General features: G+C 35.4%; 1 protein-coding gene across 3 annotated transcripts in view; it reads right to left on the bottom strand.

Moving 5' to 3' along the window:
* C9H8orf34 (chromosome 9 C8orf34 homolog) overlaps window positions 1–19,254 on the bottom strand; it is a 175,151-nt gene that overhangs the window by 43,064 nt on the left and 112,833 nt on the right. For 2 of the 3 annotated variants that reach the window (XM_090338921.1, XM_090338920.1), the window contains one exon: window positions 13,724–17,157. In XM_090338921.1, coding sequence (XP_090195047.1) covers window positions 16,974–17,157 — 184 coding nt within the window. In that variant the 3' untranslated portion in view covers window positions 13,724–16,973. Of the gene's footprint in view, window positions 1–13,723; window positions 17,158–19,254 lie in introns of those variants that run through there. The other variant, XM_090338919.1, reaches the window with a different exon arrangement.

Raw genomic sequence — 19,254 nt, 5'->3', positions numbered from 1 at the left:
ATATTAAGATTATATTAGTATATTTACTATGGAATTTCTTAGATTTTTCATTACTTCCAGTTAAATAATTGTAAATAAGAAGTCAAGTTTAAGGATTAGCCTTAATGTAACATTACATAAATGACCAACTTTAATAATTAGAATAAGTATGTCTCTTCTCTTCCTTTCTCCCCACTCTTCCTCCTCCTTTTCTTTCATAATATAAAAAGCAGGGCTCTGGTGAATTCTCATGGCCTTATGTGCTCTGGGTTCTAGCATTCTATTTTATTTATGAAAAAAAAATCCTTTTCTTCAGGGATTTTTGTGCAGAACATTCTTTCAGTACTGGCAATTTATAATCCTCTTGTGCACGTGTGTGTGTGTGTGTGTGTGTGTGTGTGTGTGTGTGTGTGTGTGTGTGTAATCCTTAGATCTAGTTTCCAAATATAATATGAATTTGTGTTTCTGATATGTAGATGGGGTTAGACTTTCTCACCTGTAACATTTGGAGGGCTTTTGGGCCTATGCAACTCAAGGAATGGAATGCAGCTGGTTCAGCACATCCATATAACCTTGAGTCCTGTGCTCATGGGCAACCTTAAGTAACTCACATATACTCTTGGGACTGGGGCACATGCACGGTCTTTTGTGGGCATCCTTGGCCATAAAACAGGCATGGTTACTGGAAAGTGGAGTGGCTGTTGGCATGGTGCCAGGCAGAAGATAAACCTATGAACAGTGTGCTGTTGCCCAAGGTGAGTGAGTAGACAGAGAGCTTGAACTAGAGCACAACCATCCTCCATGGGTATGTCTAGCAGTCCTTCTTTTGGCCAGCCCAGCTCTGAGAACCAGAGAACCAGTGTCCCAGTCGTAATGCCTTCAAAAGCAGTTATTTATGCAATAATTTGTCTTAGATTTCTCTATGGGTGAACAAAACAACTCACCTGAGCCTCTATGTCTAGGAAATGGCGTGATGAATAGGTCTGATCTGAGTCTATGCTTGGGGTTCCCTGGAGGGTTGGATTGGAACTTTGACTTGGGTAGTCCGGACAAAGGGAACTGCCTGGAACCCTTAGAGATGACGGTTGCAAGCTGAGGCTGCAGAGAGGACAGCACACATGTGCTGGGACTTGCCATCCTTGGTGTGAGATTTGGTCTTCTCTGCCAGGCACAACACTCTGATCAGGAATGGTCACAAGATGCAGGTGCGCTCTTGGGCGCAGCAGGCTCCAGGTGGACTGCATTTGTCTACCTGCAGAGCACACTTGAACATCCAGATAGAAGACACTACGTTTAATATTTTTAAATGGCTGAAGAAAAGTTGACTTTGTGGTTTGCCTTTAAAGAGACAAAGGAAGCTCACAGACTCGTGCTTGAAGACAGTGAAGTTCAAAATGCAGGTCAAGGTTTAGTCAGCAGAGCGGCATTGTCGGGGAAGAAATTTAATGAATGCATTTAAATTAAAGCAGTGAATTTAAGGAATACATTTAATGAAGTATCAAGATGTTAGCAATTAATGATCATTATATTAAGATATAAAAATTGTTAGTACTAAGCATCCCTATTCATCATTTCAATTTGCATTCTGTATAGTACACATGCTTCACAAAAGCAAATGCTAAAATCGTGCTTCCATAGAATGATTTTTGCTTCTCTCTGTGTTCCTGTGGAATTTGTTAAGTGATGCCTAGGAATTCCAGCTTCTATTATGACAGGATGAACCAAAGGAAAACAGGTTTCTTTCCCTACCAGCAACAGGTTATGGCCATTAAAAAAAACAATCTCATAATTTTATAGGACAAGAAGCAGGAAAGCAGAGGAACAGCCTCCACTTTCATAGGTTTTTGCCTTTTTAATATTCATATGGACACCAAGAAAAAAATGTTTTCTACACAGTTTCAAATAATTTACACGGACTTGATTTGTATTAATTTTAATTTTGTTTTTCTTTTTAAAATCATTTCTAGGCAAGTGCTCTATCAATCAAACCATTCCTCCTGACCGTCTGCATTGGTTATTTTCAAGGTAGAGCTGTTCTTTATGCCCAGGGTGGGGCCAGCCTGAGCTACTACTGCTCTGCTTCTGCCTGCCCTGAAGCTGGAATGACACATACCTCACCACGCCCAGCCATTGGCTGAGATGAGGTCTCTCAAACTTTGATACCCAGATTGACCTGGTATGATAATCACTAGATCTCCGCCTCCCATGCAGCTAAGCTTGCAGGCTGGACCCATCTTACTTGTTTGAATGAGGTTGGTATGTGCTTTGTGGGCTGAGTTCTCTTATCCCTTAATTAAGAAAGAGTCTGGATTACTGTATGTATTCAGGAAAAGAGGACTATCCTTAGTAGCAAAGACTTTAAATGGGAAAGTAAAAGCAGTTCTTTGGAATTGTGGCTGTTTAACTGTTAATGCACTATCATTTTTTCTCTATGTGAGATCTTAATACCACAATTGGGAGACCTAATGGACAAAATTTATAGTACACACAGGTGGCAGCAATCTCTCCTAATGGCCTCCTATGGACAGGATCACTGGCCACATTGAAGAATATTTTATCTTATGTTTATGTGTCAAATAACTTCTTTAAACTTTATGGAGTTTTCTTTAAGTAGAAATACATAGTAAGGTTTTAAAATGATTCTTTTTATATAAAGCCTACTGTATAATACATTTAATTTATAATTCCTCATTCCATTTAAAAAGTCTATTTTTTTCCTGTGTTGGGTTCACTTCTATGTTACATGTCTTCGCACTTTTCTGTGTTTGAAAAATGATCTCCATTTAATTTCTTGAAACTGCAAATCAAAAGCACGAGCACCCTCTAGTGGTAGGAACAAAGAAATGCAAATTTTAATTTTCATGATTCATCTCCTTTGTAATTAAATACACGTTAGTATCTTTTATGTATAATATAATTTATAAGTATTTGGCCATATATATATATAAAAGCAATTTTAATTGTGTTAAAAGTCAATTTGAACAATCAATTTTGACGTTAGAAGCTTTTATCAGCACCAAATGTCAGAGGCCTCATGTGCTCACACAGTGGTTGACTCCCATAAGCCTTTGTAAATTTTTAACTATAATTGCATCATTTCATCAAATACAATGTTTAAACAAAGCCTCTAATTATTAGATATTTATCAATTAATTGTTAGACATAAAAATTGTTAAAAAATGACATTGATTTAAAGGCAATTTTAAAACTTTGTTACATATTTATATTTAGCATTCTCTATATTTCTCACAATTTATGGCAACAGCATATTTTAAATCGCAGTTATTTTAAACTAGATTAAAATTATTTAAAAAGTTGTATAATATATAACTCTGTCGAAGTTTTATAAAATGTAAATTATGAGTTACCTAAGTTTGGATAGAGTTTGAGATTGATTCGTTTTCCTCCCTCCCTCTGCCCCTTAGTCTCTCTCTTCATCTCATTCTTTTTTTAAAATAAGGTCTCGCTGTGATCTAAGCTAGCCTCAAACTTGAAATCCTCTTTACTCTGTCTCCCGAGTGCTGGGATTACTGACATGGTCCACGACTCCTGGCTCAATTCTGTATTTCAGTAAACTCTTGATAGTTATTGAAATTGTGAATTGAAACTAAACTTTTAAGTAGTTAGCAGTCATGTATTACTCATTGTTTTGTATAAAGCATTTGGCCTGGGGGGGGTGCAATTCTGGGGCTTGAACTCTGGGTTCAGAGCTTTTTAGCTCAATGCGAGTGCTCTACTTCCAGCTTTTTGGTGATAAGTCAGAGATAAGAGTTGCACTGACTGGGCCGGGAGTTTGGCCTAGTGGTTAAAGTGCTTGCCTAGCATGCATGAAGACCCGGGTTCGATTCCTTGGTACCACATACATAGAAAAAAGCTGGAAGTGGCGCTGAGGCTCAAGTGGTAGAGCTCTAGCCTTGAGAAAGTCCAAGGACAGTGCTCAGGCCCTGGGCTCAAGCCCAGGACTGGCAAAAAAAAAAAAAAAAAAAAAAAAAAAAAGAGTTGCACTGACTTTCTTGTCTGGGCTGATTTCAAATCACCATCCTCAGATTTCATCTGCTGAGTAGTTAGGATTACAAGTGTGAGCTACTGGCACCTGGCAATTTTAATATATATATTTTAATGTATTTTATAAATACATTCCATTTGACCAGACCTATAATAAATATAAGCACAAAATCTTGTAAACTAATCACATTTTTCTTGCCTTTTCTTGCCTGTAATCTTCTTGCCTTTGCTAGGGCTATAGCTAAGGGCTGATGCCTGTTCATTTTTTGTGCTAGTTCTAAGTCTTGAACTCAGGGCCTGCACACTGTCATTGGTCTTTCTCAAGCACTCTACCACTTGAGTCACAGTACCACTTGTCGCTTTTTTTCTGTGTGTATGGTACCCAGAAATCAAACCCAGTGCTTTGTACATGCTAACCAAGAACTCTACCACTAGGCCACACTCCTAGCCCATGTCTGTGCATTTTAATGTACTCTTTTATATTACGCGTTGACAGAATTACCAAATTGGATGTGTAGACTTTTTAATGCCTTTTTTTTCTTGCAAATATGACAACAGGAAGCTATTTTGGAAGGAAATTTACTTTTAAATATCTCATTTCTAATAGATTCTCACACAAAAGAAGTTTTACTGGAGTCAATTAGAAGAATGCATCTTGACTATAGGAGCTTTTATCAGCTCCAAATGTCAATGGCACCATTTGCTTACACAGTGGTTGACTCCTATAGGCCTTTGTATGTTTTAACTATTATTGTATCATTCCATCAAATAAAATATTTAAGCAAAGCCTCCAATTATTATAGACTTATTAATTCTTGGATAATTTTATTGAAAACATTATGGCTACTGAGGAGCAGCTAAGGAGCAGAACATCTATTAAGGGGTCTTCTGCCTATAATTATGATATTAAACAATGATTTTAAGAGACTTGGTTTCAATAAATTTCCATTTCTAACTCTAGACTATCATCAGAAGAATACAAAACTACTGGAGTGGCAAATGGATATATTTTAATGCATTCCTTTTATCTTTTATCATTGGATATGCAATGTATTAAATTCTTAAGAATTCCTGCTTTTAAATACATGAATGTAATTATGATCTTATTTTAATAATCACAACTTTTAGACAAGCAACTAGATAACAAATTAACTAAGGTAATACCTGTATTAAGGAAACATCTAATAGATGCTAAATACAAGATTATCAGGATAGAATGAAGACAAGATTACTGTACAGGCCCTTTGAAACTCTGTTAATGATAATCATTGTTTGATGTCCAAATACCCCATTTTATTAAAATAGAAAAAAATTCTTAATAGTATTGTATCTGTCAGTCATCCAAAAAAGGAAGTATGCATTATCAGCTGACTTGTACAAATTAGGAAATCAATGTTTAATAACTTTCACTAAGAGCCACTGATAATGTTTACATCCCAACAAATATGATAGGATCTTTAAAGTCTAGAGACTACAGCCCTTTAAAGCAAGTAGATCCTTTAAAGCAAGAGGCATACGAAAAGTCAACAATTCACTTCTGTTCATACTTATCACAGGACTCCATTATTGGTGGCCCATGTCCCTAACAGGAGTGAGCACTTTTGCCCTGACACAGCCTGAAGATGAATCACCATTGTGTATGAGCTCTAGAAATGACACATCTCTGTTTCAACAAACTATCTGATTTTGCTGCAATTATATCATGAGAAGACAAACAAGCCTCCATCTCTAGTCAATTACAAGATCTAATCCAAGGTGCCATACTGCTGCCTGTCATACATAGCGAATGAAAACACAAAGAGGCAATGATATAACACAAGTACTTGGGGAAGTGACAGTATGAGCCTCTACAAACCTACTCAATTTACACGGACAAAAGTCATCATACAAACTGAGGGGCAGCACCCTGACAGAAAGTGGATGATATGTTAAGGAAATGAATATTTTCTGACTTAATAATATTGAGGTGATATATAATCAGGGGTAGAAAATAAGAAGATTTCTACTTGGTATCCTGAAGCCAGCCAAATATCTCATCTAATTTTATATTTATATATAATATACATATACAATAGATAATATTGTATGAAAATAAAATAAAAACTTAAAACAATCTACTAGAGTCACAAAACAGATGAAGCAAAATACGTTTTAGAGAATATCACTAACATTACTTTATAATAATCCAGAAGTAAAATAAGTCTGGGAAGTAATTCTTAATAGAATTTAACTTATCTGGGTGCTGGTGGCTCATATCTGTAATTTTAACTATTCAGGAGGTTCAGATTTGAAGATCTTGGTTGGAAGCCAGTCCTGTCAGAAAAGTCTGTGAGACTCTTATCTTCAGTTAACCACAGAAAAGCCAGAAGTGGATCTGTGGGTCAAGTAGCAGAGTACTAACCTTGAGCAAAAAAAAAAAAAAAAAAAAAAAAGCTCAGGGGCAGCAGCCAGGCCCTGAATTCAAGCCCCAGAACCAGCACCAATTTATTTTTTTTTAGTTTTATTTAATAATTGTGAAAAATTTCATTTAATGCTCATTGGAAATCTTCAAGAGAAAAACATAGCATAAAGATTTTAAAAACAATTGTTTGAATGTAAATCTATTTCAAGAGATAAGCTTTTAATTGTCTAAGACAAATGGCCTATTGAGTAAACTCCAGTTCAACAGGGATCAGGATAAAATTTCATATTTGGATTATATGCAGAAAAAGAATGACATGGAGCTCTACCACAAAGGATCAAAAAAGCCAAATGCAACAGCATGCAGGATGCATGGCCCCAGGGACTAGCCTTTACATCCTCGAGGCTTTCAGAAACCACAGGACATTGTGCCTCACCAGATCACTTGGGACGACTCTAGACAGGGCCTGGTGCAAGCAGCAGACTGGATCTCAGTTGTCTCCATGTATTTCTTATCTCTCCTTAACTGTGCACATTCTGTATATGGGAATGGCAGAAACACAGGAGGAAACTGGAAACATGGTGACTTGTGGCAATCTAGTGCTGGATCTAGTGAGTCCTCATCTCCACTCACATTTCCTTAACTAAAGCAAGTAACAAGACACAGACTGAATGAAGGTGTTGGAAAAAGCAGTATATTCTGTGCTAAGATGGAAGAAAAAGACATTTCTCCAGTTATGGGAACATAGAGAAAAACAAGAAAAAGACTGAAAATCAATATAATAATACATTGAGCTAGAGTTGATTTTTGAAAAAGAGATGAGGATGAAGTCAGGGCTTTGTGAGACAGTGGCAGAAAAAAAAAAACAGCAAAAAAAAAAAAATCCTGTAGCAGAAAGACGACTTTGAGAACCAACAGTGCTACAGTCAAGTATAAGAAGGAGGGCTGAAAAGAAACCAAGGGTCAAAGAGTGTGGCCTAGTGATAGAGTGCTTGCCTAACATGTACAAAGAGCCAGGGTCGATTCCAGGATACCACATACATAGAGAAATCCGGAAGTGGTGCTGTGGCTCCAGTGATAGAGCTCTAACCTTGAGAAAGCCCAAGGCTGTGAGTTCAAGCTCCAGGACTGGCAAAAAAAAAAAAAAAGACACCCCCTCCCCTCCGCCAAAAAAAAAAAAAAAAGAAAGAAAAGGGAACTCAGAGATACTGAAAGTTGCTTCAGGAGCAACTCCAGCCCTATATAAAAAAGTAGGCCATGCATTATCATTATTCCACATTTTTCTTGAAACACATAAAATCTTCCAGATCCAAAGCAATGATCATCACAATAAAATACCGCTGAGTTTAGCAATTTTAGGAACCACACAGCAGGCATAAAACCAAAGCATATTGTTTATGGCACACTAAAGCATAGTAATCAAATCTGAGCAAATAAGAGTAAAATACTTTTAAGAGTGCCCCATAGTATAACTTCACACCAGGCAATATTTCTCTGAACAGATAAAAAGCAAAGTACCACGTACAGTGATCTAAATAAAGATAAAAAAAAAACATGGAATTTTTTCTGGATCATTAGTGCTAAGATTATGTATTATTTCCCTCAGAATTCATAAATAATTTTAAAAGATGTATTCCTGATATAAATATTACATAGAATATAGATGGCATACCCCTACATATTTCTTTTCTGGAATTAATGATTAAAAAATAATAATATCCCTGTAACACAAATCCAACCATCTTTGTGTTTAAGTGGTGAAAAAGTGAAATGTGCCATGGATGATTTTACTAATTCTTCATAAAACAATGTGACAAATAATCTCATTCAGGAAGATCAATTCATATTGGTAAGTTTTTAATAATTTATTTGAAACAGTATAAGCATTCTAGCTCATTTGACTCCAGGGTTCTATGCGAAATAGTTGCATATATTATCTTATTTACTATTGCCAGTCAATTGTGCATTGTATTGTAATTTCCAGGTGAAATATGACCAGATCCAAGTGATGATGGATCACACCTGTAATCCTGATTACTCAGGAGGCTGAGATTGAGGATCAAGGTCTGATACCAATCCAGGCAGACCAATCTAATCTTATCTCCAATTATCCACCCAAAAGTTCAAAGTGAAGCTGTGGCTCAAGGCTAGAACACCAGTCATGAGCAAAAATAAAGATAAATAAATAAAAATAAAGGCTAAGCAGATTCAAAGGAATTTAGGCTCAGTAGTTTCCCTCATTTGTCATAATCAGTAGAAGCCTTGGGCTCTCCTAGCAGAGATTTGCAATAGAGCAAAACCTTGATACAAAAGGCCATATAGTAGGACGCTAAATGAAAGGATCTCTAAGATATAGAAACATAAGCCATATAATGAATGATTGTTGTTCTTAAGGTACTATGTTATCTCTCATCTCTTTTGCTGTCCCTTGGTTATCTCATATTGTTACAGTATCTCACTTTGTTACCTGATATATCGGATATATTTGTATTTGGTTATTTGAAATTGGATAGGGAAGGGGGGAAAACAAGATGAGAGGTGGGGGGGGAGGGAGAGGGGGACCAAGACAGGTGGAAGGGTATCAATGTATGTGAATTAATGCACCTTCTATCTGACAAATATCATGTAACCCTTCTATTAATTACAATAAAAATGTATGAAAAAAATAAAAAAAAATAAAGGCTAAGTAAAAGTGTGAGGTCCTGAGTTTAAGCTACAGTCCTGGCACAAAAACTAAACAAATAAAATAAAAGAAAGACCACAGATTTAATTGGTACCTCTATACCTTAGTGTACACACCTAGGTTATGACCAACAGCTCTGAAGTTGACACTGAGATCCAGACTGCTCACTAGCTCCCAGCCTGTAATTAAGCTCTGTGGTAAGAAGACCCCTAGTATAGCAAGAGGTTAGTGATTAATGCCAGGATGCTTATAGGTAGGGGAAATTTTGTCCAATGTATCATTAATCCCTTACTAGGTCACTCTAAGTATCTTTATTTCTTAAGAAAAATCTAGGGTTGGGCAGAATGGTTTATACCTGTAATCCCATCTTCTCTGAAGGTGGAAATTAAGAGGATCTTTGGTTTGAGACTAGTAATAGTATGGAGGGGAGGGGGGAGGGGTTGTTAGTAAAATTCAATCTCAATCAGCAGAAACATGTAACAAAGGACTTGTTACCCAAGAGGCCCTGAGTTCAAGCCCAATCAGCACCCAAAACATTCCTAAGTAGTACAGGGTTCTTCTAAATTTTAATTATGACAACTAAGGAAACAAGATTATCTGCCATATGACTAATGTGCCATTTCTCAAGTTCCCAGTACCATCCCTATATGCTTAATTTCACATTGTTCTCTAAGCAGTTATACTATTCAAAAATGAAGTTTCCTCTCCCATTTCCTTTTATCAACCCCATCCTAACTTATAGACTCACCCAGATGTCTTGTGGTTTACAGAAATGATGTTAAATTATCTTCGCGTAAAATGTAACACTTATTATTACAAGATAAAAGGCAGTTTTCCCTGTGTTCTTCTAGGTTGCCGACACCGACATGCAGCAGGAGAATCATTTTAGGGTCTTCATCTCAGTGGTCTTGCTGGTATAATCATCTTCTCTCCAGATTCCACATCTGGACAGGACTTGCTCCTAAGCCCTCTACCACCAGCAGAGTGACCTCAAGACTACACATCTGACCTCACTCTGTGTTTCATTACTGCCCATTCGAGTGGTGGATGCTTCCACCCACAATCTCCACAGAGACAATCCCAATACATCGATCGATCAAGCCCCACCGACCTGTCACAAAGTCTTCCTTCATTTCCACAGAAACAAAGCTCTGGTCGCTGTCCTCTAAGTGTCTTGTCTTATACAGATTTTTGGTACTAGTTATATCATATAAGTTTATATCTTTTTTTTGTTGTTGTTTTGTTTTGTTTTGTTTTTGGCCAGTCCTGGGGACTGAACTCAGGGCCTGATCACTGTCCTTGGGCTTTCTCAAGGATACAGCCACAGCACCACTTCCGGCTTTTTCTTTGTATATGGTACTGAAGAACTGAACACTTGTCTTTGTGCATGCTAGGCAAGCACTCTACCACTAGGCCAAACTCCCGGCCCTCTATTTGTATTTTGACTTGACCTTTATGCTTATATTTTACTAGTACTTCATTTATGTATGATATAAAAACATAAAGAAAATTTTATATATATATATATATATGGTATTATATGGTATCAGTCCTATGGCTTGAACTCATAGTCTGGACATTGTCCCTCAGCTTTTTTGCTCAAGATTAATGTTCTATCAAATGAGCTGTGGCTCAAATGGCTTTCTTTGGTGCTTAAATGGAGATACGAGTTTCACATACTTCCCTGCCTAAGCTGGCTTTGAACCTTGATCCTCAGATCTCAGTCTCCTTAGTAGCTAGTATTACAGGAGTAAGCTACCAGCACCAGGATTTCATTTTTTCATATACTTACTCATGTATACTACATTCTGTAGTATCTCATTTGGTTCTTCAGTACCCAATATAAGGCACATATAATTAATGAATGTAACTAATACTTGGAAATATAATAAACATCCACTGGTACTGTTATGTAATTGAAATCATACAAAAGCAATTAGCCCATTTATGAGTAACTATGACTTTCTTCCAACACTTGTAAGCAGATCTTCGTTCATCTCCTTCCTTTCATCCTGACTTCCATCTCTCTTTTTCATACCCTTATCATCCATCTTCCTAACAATTTAAACATTTCTCAGTTTAATTCTACAAGGATAAAATAGAGGAACTATTTGGTTAGAGATATTACTACTCTGATGGGAACAAGTTATAGCAATTCAGGCACATTTTTATTAGTATTTTTAAAAACATTGCAGCATATATTTTCCCTTCAACTTTTCATTATTTATATTTAAAGCTAGTCATCAATGTTAGATTCTGAGCCCAAAAGCAAGTGAAACATGAGCTCAGTTATCTAAGTCAACTCAAATTGGTGGGTATTATATACTCCGTTCATTGGATGAAGGGTAAGATTATTTTACTCTGTGCTTTTCTCTGAACAAAACTTCTCAGGGCCTATGGTTATATTTTGTTCTACAAAGTTCAGGATTCACACATGAGAAAAAAATAGATGGGAGCAGATTCATAGAGAAGCAACTTCTATGTGCTTTTAGATACTTTTTAGCATCTGTTCAGGGCTCAATAGAAAACTTACATATTTTCTTTTTTTAAGTTCTAAAGGCATTTTATTTAATAGGCAAAAAAGCCAAGTCTGAGAATATTCTAAAATATTTCATTAACAACTCACATCTGCTCTCAGTTCTTAGCCTCTCATTTTCTGACTGCCAAGGGCTGTGTCTATCCATTATTGGGATATTTACGCTGTAGGCACCTGCTGTCCCTGGTCAGACTCCATCATTCCTATCCCTTAACATTAAACAGCACCTAGGGGAGAATATTTAGTATTACAGCTTGACTATTAAATAGAACCAGTAATGAAAGTTACAATAGTTTCAAAGACTCTCCACTCTTCTATGGGATGTTTGTTTCTTTCTTGTTGGTGTAGAATAACTTGATAGAGTCATACTTTGGTCACAAAATTGGTCAACAGCAGGAAAATTTTAGAGGAAATGCTGCATATTCTGAAAATCCATATACAAATTGGGGGGGTGGCTTCTACTCACCTGAAGGTTCTCAGTGGAAATATATCAAATAAGTACCCATATTATTCGGAAAGAGTTTTTCTTGACCATTCACTTATTTCTTGCAATTAAGAGCTTCTTTATTATCTTTAGGAAGCAGTTCTATAAGTAGCTTATTTTTAAAAATAGGAACATTTTGGTTAAGCTTTTGGAAGTCAAGCTCAGAATCATTTTTCCAAAGGATCAGCCAATTAGGCAATTCAATTCAAGAAAATGACTCCCCCACAGAGATGAATGGATTTTCTAGTGTAAAAGCATTTGCCTAGACTTACTAAATACTCAGATGCCAAGGTAACAAGTTAATTACAAAACATAGACGCTAACAATCTTTATTTTAACTTGTAGGAAAATAATGCAATCTGAAGTAACACTTAATTGGAAGGTAATGAGGACAAAATTCTCTTTCACAGATCTGTTAAAATACTCACTTTGTTAACATGAATAACATATTACACGTTGACATTACTTACTGTATTTTTCTTTTCAGTACTAGAGTTTGAAGTCATGACTTCATGCCTGCTCAGATTACTTGCTCAGCTGGTACTCTACTATTTGAACCATGCTTCCAGACTGTGTTTTTTGCTGGTCATTTTAGAGACAGTTTCTTTCTGCGATTGGCTTAAACTGAGGTGTGGACTTTCTTTTATGTACCTGGCTTTGATCATCTAGTCAGAATCTCAGCCTCCTGACTAGCTAGGATGTTTCATTTTACAATGTCTGGTAAGATGCCGAGGTCACAGAAATTCAAGGACTGAATTCACAACTACAGTGAATTATACTTCTTGGATATTTATTCAAACTATTTACAATGACCCTGCATGCTTTTAGTAATATAATTTTAGTTTTAACTTTAATTTAATGTAATTATGAGAAATAGAAAATATAAACCATGAAAACAATTTCTAGTTTTTCTTTTATCATCTCTGAAACATATTTGTTTTTAGATATTTGCCCCAATGCCAAGTCTGAGAAGGTCTAAAACTTTTTTTACAAGTAATACTGCATACTAAAATATGTAATAAAAGTCCTGTAACTCAAATAGTTCTGATTTTTTTAAATGGACATAAATCATGTAGACAATTATTACATATATGGTTGCATTTCTATTACCAACAATAATAATTAGGCAATAAATGAAGACAATAGAACAAATTGAGCAAGCTGAAATAGCTTTAAACTAATGAAATTTCTGTAATTTTCTGTGAGAATAGCAGACTAAAATACATTTTATATATCTGTTCTACCACTGTATGAGTTTTTTTCATTCTGAAATTTTACTAGATTTTAATAATTTGTTAAGACATGTGAAAGTTCTCTGTAAAGATCATTTGTGAAATCTGATTATTTTAGTATATTACTAAAACCTTGAAGATATCTTACATTTATAGATGAGAACTATATAGTACAACAAGACTTACAAGATACTTATTTTAGCATATTCTATAATTACAATTAATTTCAGAGGTGTTTAATTTTTATTGTAATTAATAGAAGGGTTACATTATATTCACCAGATAGAAGATACATTCCTTAAAAATCATTGCTACCCCTTCTCATGTTTTTGTCCCCATTTCCCCCCCCCCGACCCTCTCCCCTCATCTTGTTTTCCCCCCTTCCCTATCGTATTTCAAATAAATGAAAGGACCTCCAAGATGTAGAAACAAGAGAGCCATAAAAGGTATGACTGTTGTTCTTAATGTACTATGTTATTTCTTATGTGTGCCTTTTCTTAGAACACAAGTTGGGTATTTCATCCAGTGATTAATTCCATTCTAAGCTACCTTTGTACTATAAATTAATAGGTAGTATTTCTATGTTATTTCTCATCTCTTTTGATGTCCCTTGGTTATCTCATATTGTTACAGTAGCTTACCTTGTTATCTGATATATTGTATATATGTTTATTTGTTTATTTGAAATAGGATAGGGAAGGGAGGAAACAAGATGGGGGAGTCGGTGGGGGAGGGAAATGGGGACAAAAACATGAGAAGAGGTAGCAATGATTGTTAAGTAATGTACCTTCTATGTGGCAAATATAATGTAACCCTTCTATTAATTACAATAAAAATTAACAGGAAGTATTTAAAACAATGTTACAGAAAATACTTAATCGAGTTAAAAAATGGCTGATTCGGTATTGGAATATTTCCACTATCTAAAACATGTGAGAAAGGAAACCCACAAAATACAATGAAACAATTGAATAATTGACTATTAATCCGTACATATTAACCACAGCAAATATTTTAATAAGCAAAACAAGGACCATTAGTTTCATTTACATGTACTAGTTCAACTAAAAGATTTTTTCCTTTAAATCAAATAATTTTTATTAAAGAATGTCTTATATGGTTAGCTAATAGTTACCTTTTGCTTATTCATCACGTTACAAAGTTTACAGAGTACTTTTCATGCATAAGAAATATTCAGCCAGTTTTTAATCATATATAACAATAAATCAAGCCCTCAAAAACACATGTTATAGCATACTCACTCTACAATACATTATGGGCTTAAAGGGTGTTTTAAATACTGAGCATCTCTATTGCATCTTATAATAATCTCTGCACTTTGATTTCACATAAAATTTCAGCATGTTCTCCACATAGACACAATCATTGTCTCTCTGTAATCAAGATTTTAAAATGAAGAATTTTATATGGCATAATGTTCCAATGTACTTGGAACATTTCACAAAATAGAAACCAACCCCAATTGCTGAGATAACCAAGATGGTGTAAAGTAGAAAGCCTTCACTATTTCCCATTGTTCAACTTGCTCAACACACAGAATAATATGTCTCAAATGGAAAAAATAAATTGAAAAGACCAGTAACTAACTGCTCCTCTTTAGGTAGGTTCCAAAACCTAATCCTGTGGACTCCAGATGGGAAGAGTGGGAGCTTGGGAACAGAGTGGCAGAGATACACTGAGTTCCATGAATGAGGGGACACCTAAGTCTCCTTTTTAAAGAATCCTTTGATGGTCACTGTTACTGACCCAGCAGAGGAATGACCTACAGGCAGTCACCAAACATCTCATACATATATGAGCAAACCTTCACAAGCTCCATCTGATGAACTCATACCTACGCCTGCTTCATAGATTCAGAGGAATCAGGCTAAGAATCCTCTCTCTGATGGATGCATTACCTTTCTCTACAACAGTGACTCAATCCTGTTATTACAGGAAAGACAACCCTGGTTGTGGCATATTTCATTTGTATCTTGAACACTAAAATAAGAAGTTCCTGCAAACAGATACCATTAGCATTTGGTTTTTATAGCCCCAGAACCAAGCCTAGTGCCTAACAACATATAAATGCTCGGCAAATGTTGTTAAGAAATTAGATGAAACTATCATTGCCACATCTGTTACATCTCCAACATTCATGATTTAAAGATAAGATTTAATCACTTAAAACAAGGATCAATAACATGTAGTAAAAAATATCATACCATTGTTAACCAGTAGAATGAATATAGTTATTATGCTACCAGAAAATAAAATCTTCAAGCCTGCTGTCACTGACTAAATGACACCTTTGTATGTCCATAGATGGGGGCATGTGCTGTATTTTAATGAAATGTGCCCCAATTGCACTGTAGATAGCCAGGTAGTAGTATAGTAAGAGTGAACTTCTACTATCAACAATTAACACCAAGAAACCTGAAAGTGGCTGGTTCTCTCCTGACAATCTGGAATTCCACAAGCAAAATCTTATAGATTCTATACGCAAAAACTGTTTCATGGTGATTTAATTAATGTCACATTGTTTTTTACATGTGGCTCACCTGAGGAAATAAGATTTAATTTCCTTCTTTAGAAAATTGATTTTCTAAGGTGAAGTTCAACTTTAAAAAAAGTCATCAAAAGATTTCAATTGGGGCAAAAACTTACATTTGCTTCACTACATATATATTTTCTTTTGCCAGTCCTTGGGCTTGAACTCAGAGCCTGAGCACTATCCTTGGGCTTTCTCAATGCTAGAGCTCTACCACTTTAGCCACAGCACCACTTCTGACCTTTTCTATGTATGTGGAACCAAGGAATCGAACCCAGATCTTCGTGCATGCTAAGCAAGCACTCTACCAGTAGGCTAAACTCCCAGCCCATTAATTTTTTTCTTTTGTGGGTCATGGGGCTTGAACTTGGCCTGGGCACTGTCCCTGAGCTCTTCAGCTCAAGGCTATCGCTCTACCCATTAGCCAAATTCCACTTCCTGTTTTCTAGAGGTTAATTGGAGAGTCCCAGGTCCTTTTGTGCCTGGGCTGTCTTTGAACCTTGATCCTCTGATCTCAGCCTCCTAAGTAGCTAGGATTACAGGCACAAGCCACTGCACCTGGCCTAAATATCTTTTAAAGGTATTTTACACAAGCAATATTATTCTTAAAGGCTTTGAAATCTCTTCAAACTTTCCTGTCATGAATGGAAGACCTAGAACATTAATTTGCTTCCTTCCTCTTGCAACATCTTTCTGTCTTTATAAAGCATCCTTAAAATAACAGAGGAAAATCCTTAGGTGAGGGCCAAAAATCAAATAGGGTGTATTGTATAGACAGCAGATGTGATCAAGGCAGGTATTATAGTCAGAGAATAAAGCACACAGATTTGAATTTTCATCACAGTGGCACACAGAATAAAGCTGGATTAAGCCATCAAAAGAGAAGAGTGCTGTGTACATAGAGCACAGAGTACAGTCTAGTAAAGATTTCACATGCTTGGGTTATTTCAATGTAATTCTTACATGCAACTCCATCGAAGTCTAAAGTAACGAATGTATATGTGAGATGGTTTCTTTCCTCTAAGACAAAACTATGGAAAACTTAAAAAATATCTTAATCATCAGACACTTTTACAATGTCAGAGAAGAAAAATAGAAATGATTAATTTTTAAAATTACCCAGCAACTCCATTGCATCATCCTCGTTATCAATATCTTCTTCTGTGACAGATGGCGTAGGACTGTGTATAGACTCGAAGGAATCCTGAGACAACATTGCGGCCAGCAGTTTCTTATGTTGCTGCTGCTGTTGTTTTAATCCTTTGGTCTTGGGCTCCATCTTTAAGCTGAGGAAATATTTGAACGTTTATCCACTAGAATTAGTAAATTAAATGTATAAGCAATTTTTCATTGCATTATTGTATTTTGTCAGGCAAGTGCATGAACATATTATCTCTAAGTTTTTCCAAAAGAAAATGAAGATAGTCTTTCTTTAGAACTCCTTTGATACTCACTAAAAATTCTGACATCAATGGTGAGGAGACAAAATCTTCTAGCTTCGCTTTAAAAAAAAGAAGTTATATTTTGCTCCTATGATCTTTGATGTGTAAATTAATACGTTGCTAGTAGATTTGCTGATTTTTCCAGAGGAACTAAGAAGTTTAGATTAGTATGTACAAGTTAAATGTATATCATGTGAAACATCTGTATATCAAGTGTTATATTTTATTAAGATAAAAAATAACTTATATATATATATGCCTAATGCCTTTCATTTCGGGGGGGAGGGGATGTGTGTCTAGACTGTGTGTTGAAAGGACTATCCTTTCCCCTATTAAATTATCTCATAATAGTTATCAGTCTTTTGTGTCTCTTTGTATAGTTTTTTTTAATGATTATTCGTACACATGTGTGTTATACCCCAATTAATAGACTGTGTTTGAATGTCAAAATATACCATTTGAACTGAAGGGTGGACACCTTCCAATGTACAGTTGTGTTGTATTAATCTGAACTAATAGTCACACTTTTGCAGTCCTTTGTCTTCTTTACTGTTAAATATTAATGTCTGGAACTCAAGAGGATAATTGTCCATGTACATATTCTTTCTTCTTTCTTCTTGATGTTCCAGGATTTTTCTTTTATGTTATTTACTTTCTGTCTGAAGAATTTACTTCAATCCTTTTGGAAAGGAACATCTGACACATCTGTCCACAAAAGAGTAGACAGATAGTTCAATGGCTCTGAGTTCAAGTTCTAGTACTAGCATATATGCTGGGAGGTAAGTAAATAGATAGATAGATAGACAGACAGACAGACAGACAGACAGATAGATAGATGGATTTGACCAGTCTGGTACGAAAGATGTGGTATTACACTATTACTTTAATTTGTATTTCATTGTGCAGTAGGAGGTTGAACTTGAACCATGCAGATAAATTTGAATCCACATTCTTCATAAGTAAAATGTCATTGTAGAATATCCTTAAGTTACTTAGACTTTTTTCTGATATACATTCAAAAATTTTCCATTGTATTGACAGTTAGATGCAATTTCATAACATTAGGGTTGTTCCTTCATTCCTGGATTTGAAATATTAAAGAGTCCTCTTATTTTTCCTAGTACTGAAGTTAGAACTCAGGACCTTGCTTTGATCAATTTGCTTACTCAGTGGGAAATCAAATGATTTATCTCATGAACTATTTCCTGAGTGTGCAGAATTCACTTGAGAGCACTGGAGGCAGAATTTATGCTATTTTTTTCTTAAAGCTACCCAAACATTCATGAGTCTCCTTTCCAATAAGGCTACACTTCTAGCTTCTTGCTGGTCATTCTGGAGATAAGAGTTTTATTGACTTCTCTGCTTGGGATGTCTTAAACCATGATCCTCTGGATCTCAACATCCTGAGCAACTAGGATTACAGACATGAGCCAGGCACTGACACACAGCAATATCATATACATTATATATAATTATAATATATTATATATGTGGCACACAATATACATGCATATAGAACATATATGCTCATATATTAATATATTATATATACATACATATATCTTCTATGATCTGTTTCCTTCTTTCTTATTCTGATATAGTTTCCATCATACTACTTATCACTAAGTAAGTTAATGTTTTGTATGTTCTCTTTCCATAGAAGATGAACATTTCCAGATTTATTCAGTGATACATCAGAAACAATTTTTGTGCTTTAATGAAAAGGACAACTTTCGAAGCAAAAGTTAATTTATTTTTATGTTAATAATTAGTATATATTTATAAATTATACAACTTCTATTAATTTATGACCTAGTTACATTATAATAATGCTCAGTTAGCAAAGATCTATAATGTCTGTGGTTACTATTCTTGTGTTAATAAGATGGTTCTGCTTTAAAAAAAAACCATTAATGTTTCAAGTTTGATAAACTTATTTAC

Source organism: Megascapheus bottae, chromosome 9 (genome assembly GCF_031878675.1).
Source record: "Megascapheus bottae isolate mThoBot1 chromosome 9, mThoBot2.hap1, whole genome shotgun sequence".
Lineage (NCBI taxonomy): Eukaryota > Metazoa > Chordata > Mammalia > Rodentia > Geomyidae > Megascapheus > Megascapheus bottae.
Note: the sequence above shows the minus strand (reverse complement) of the source record. Positions and strands in the feature narration are given on the sequence as shown.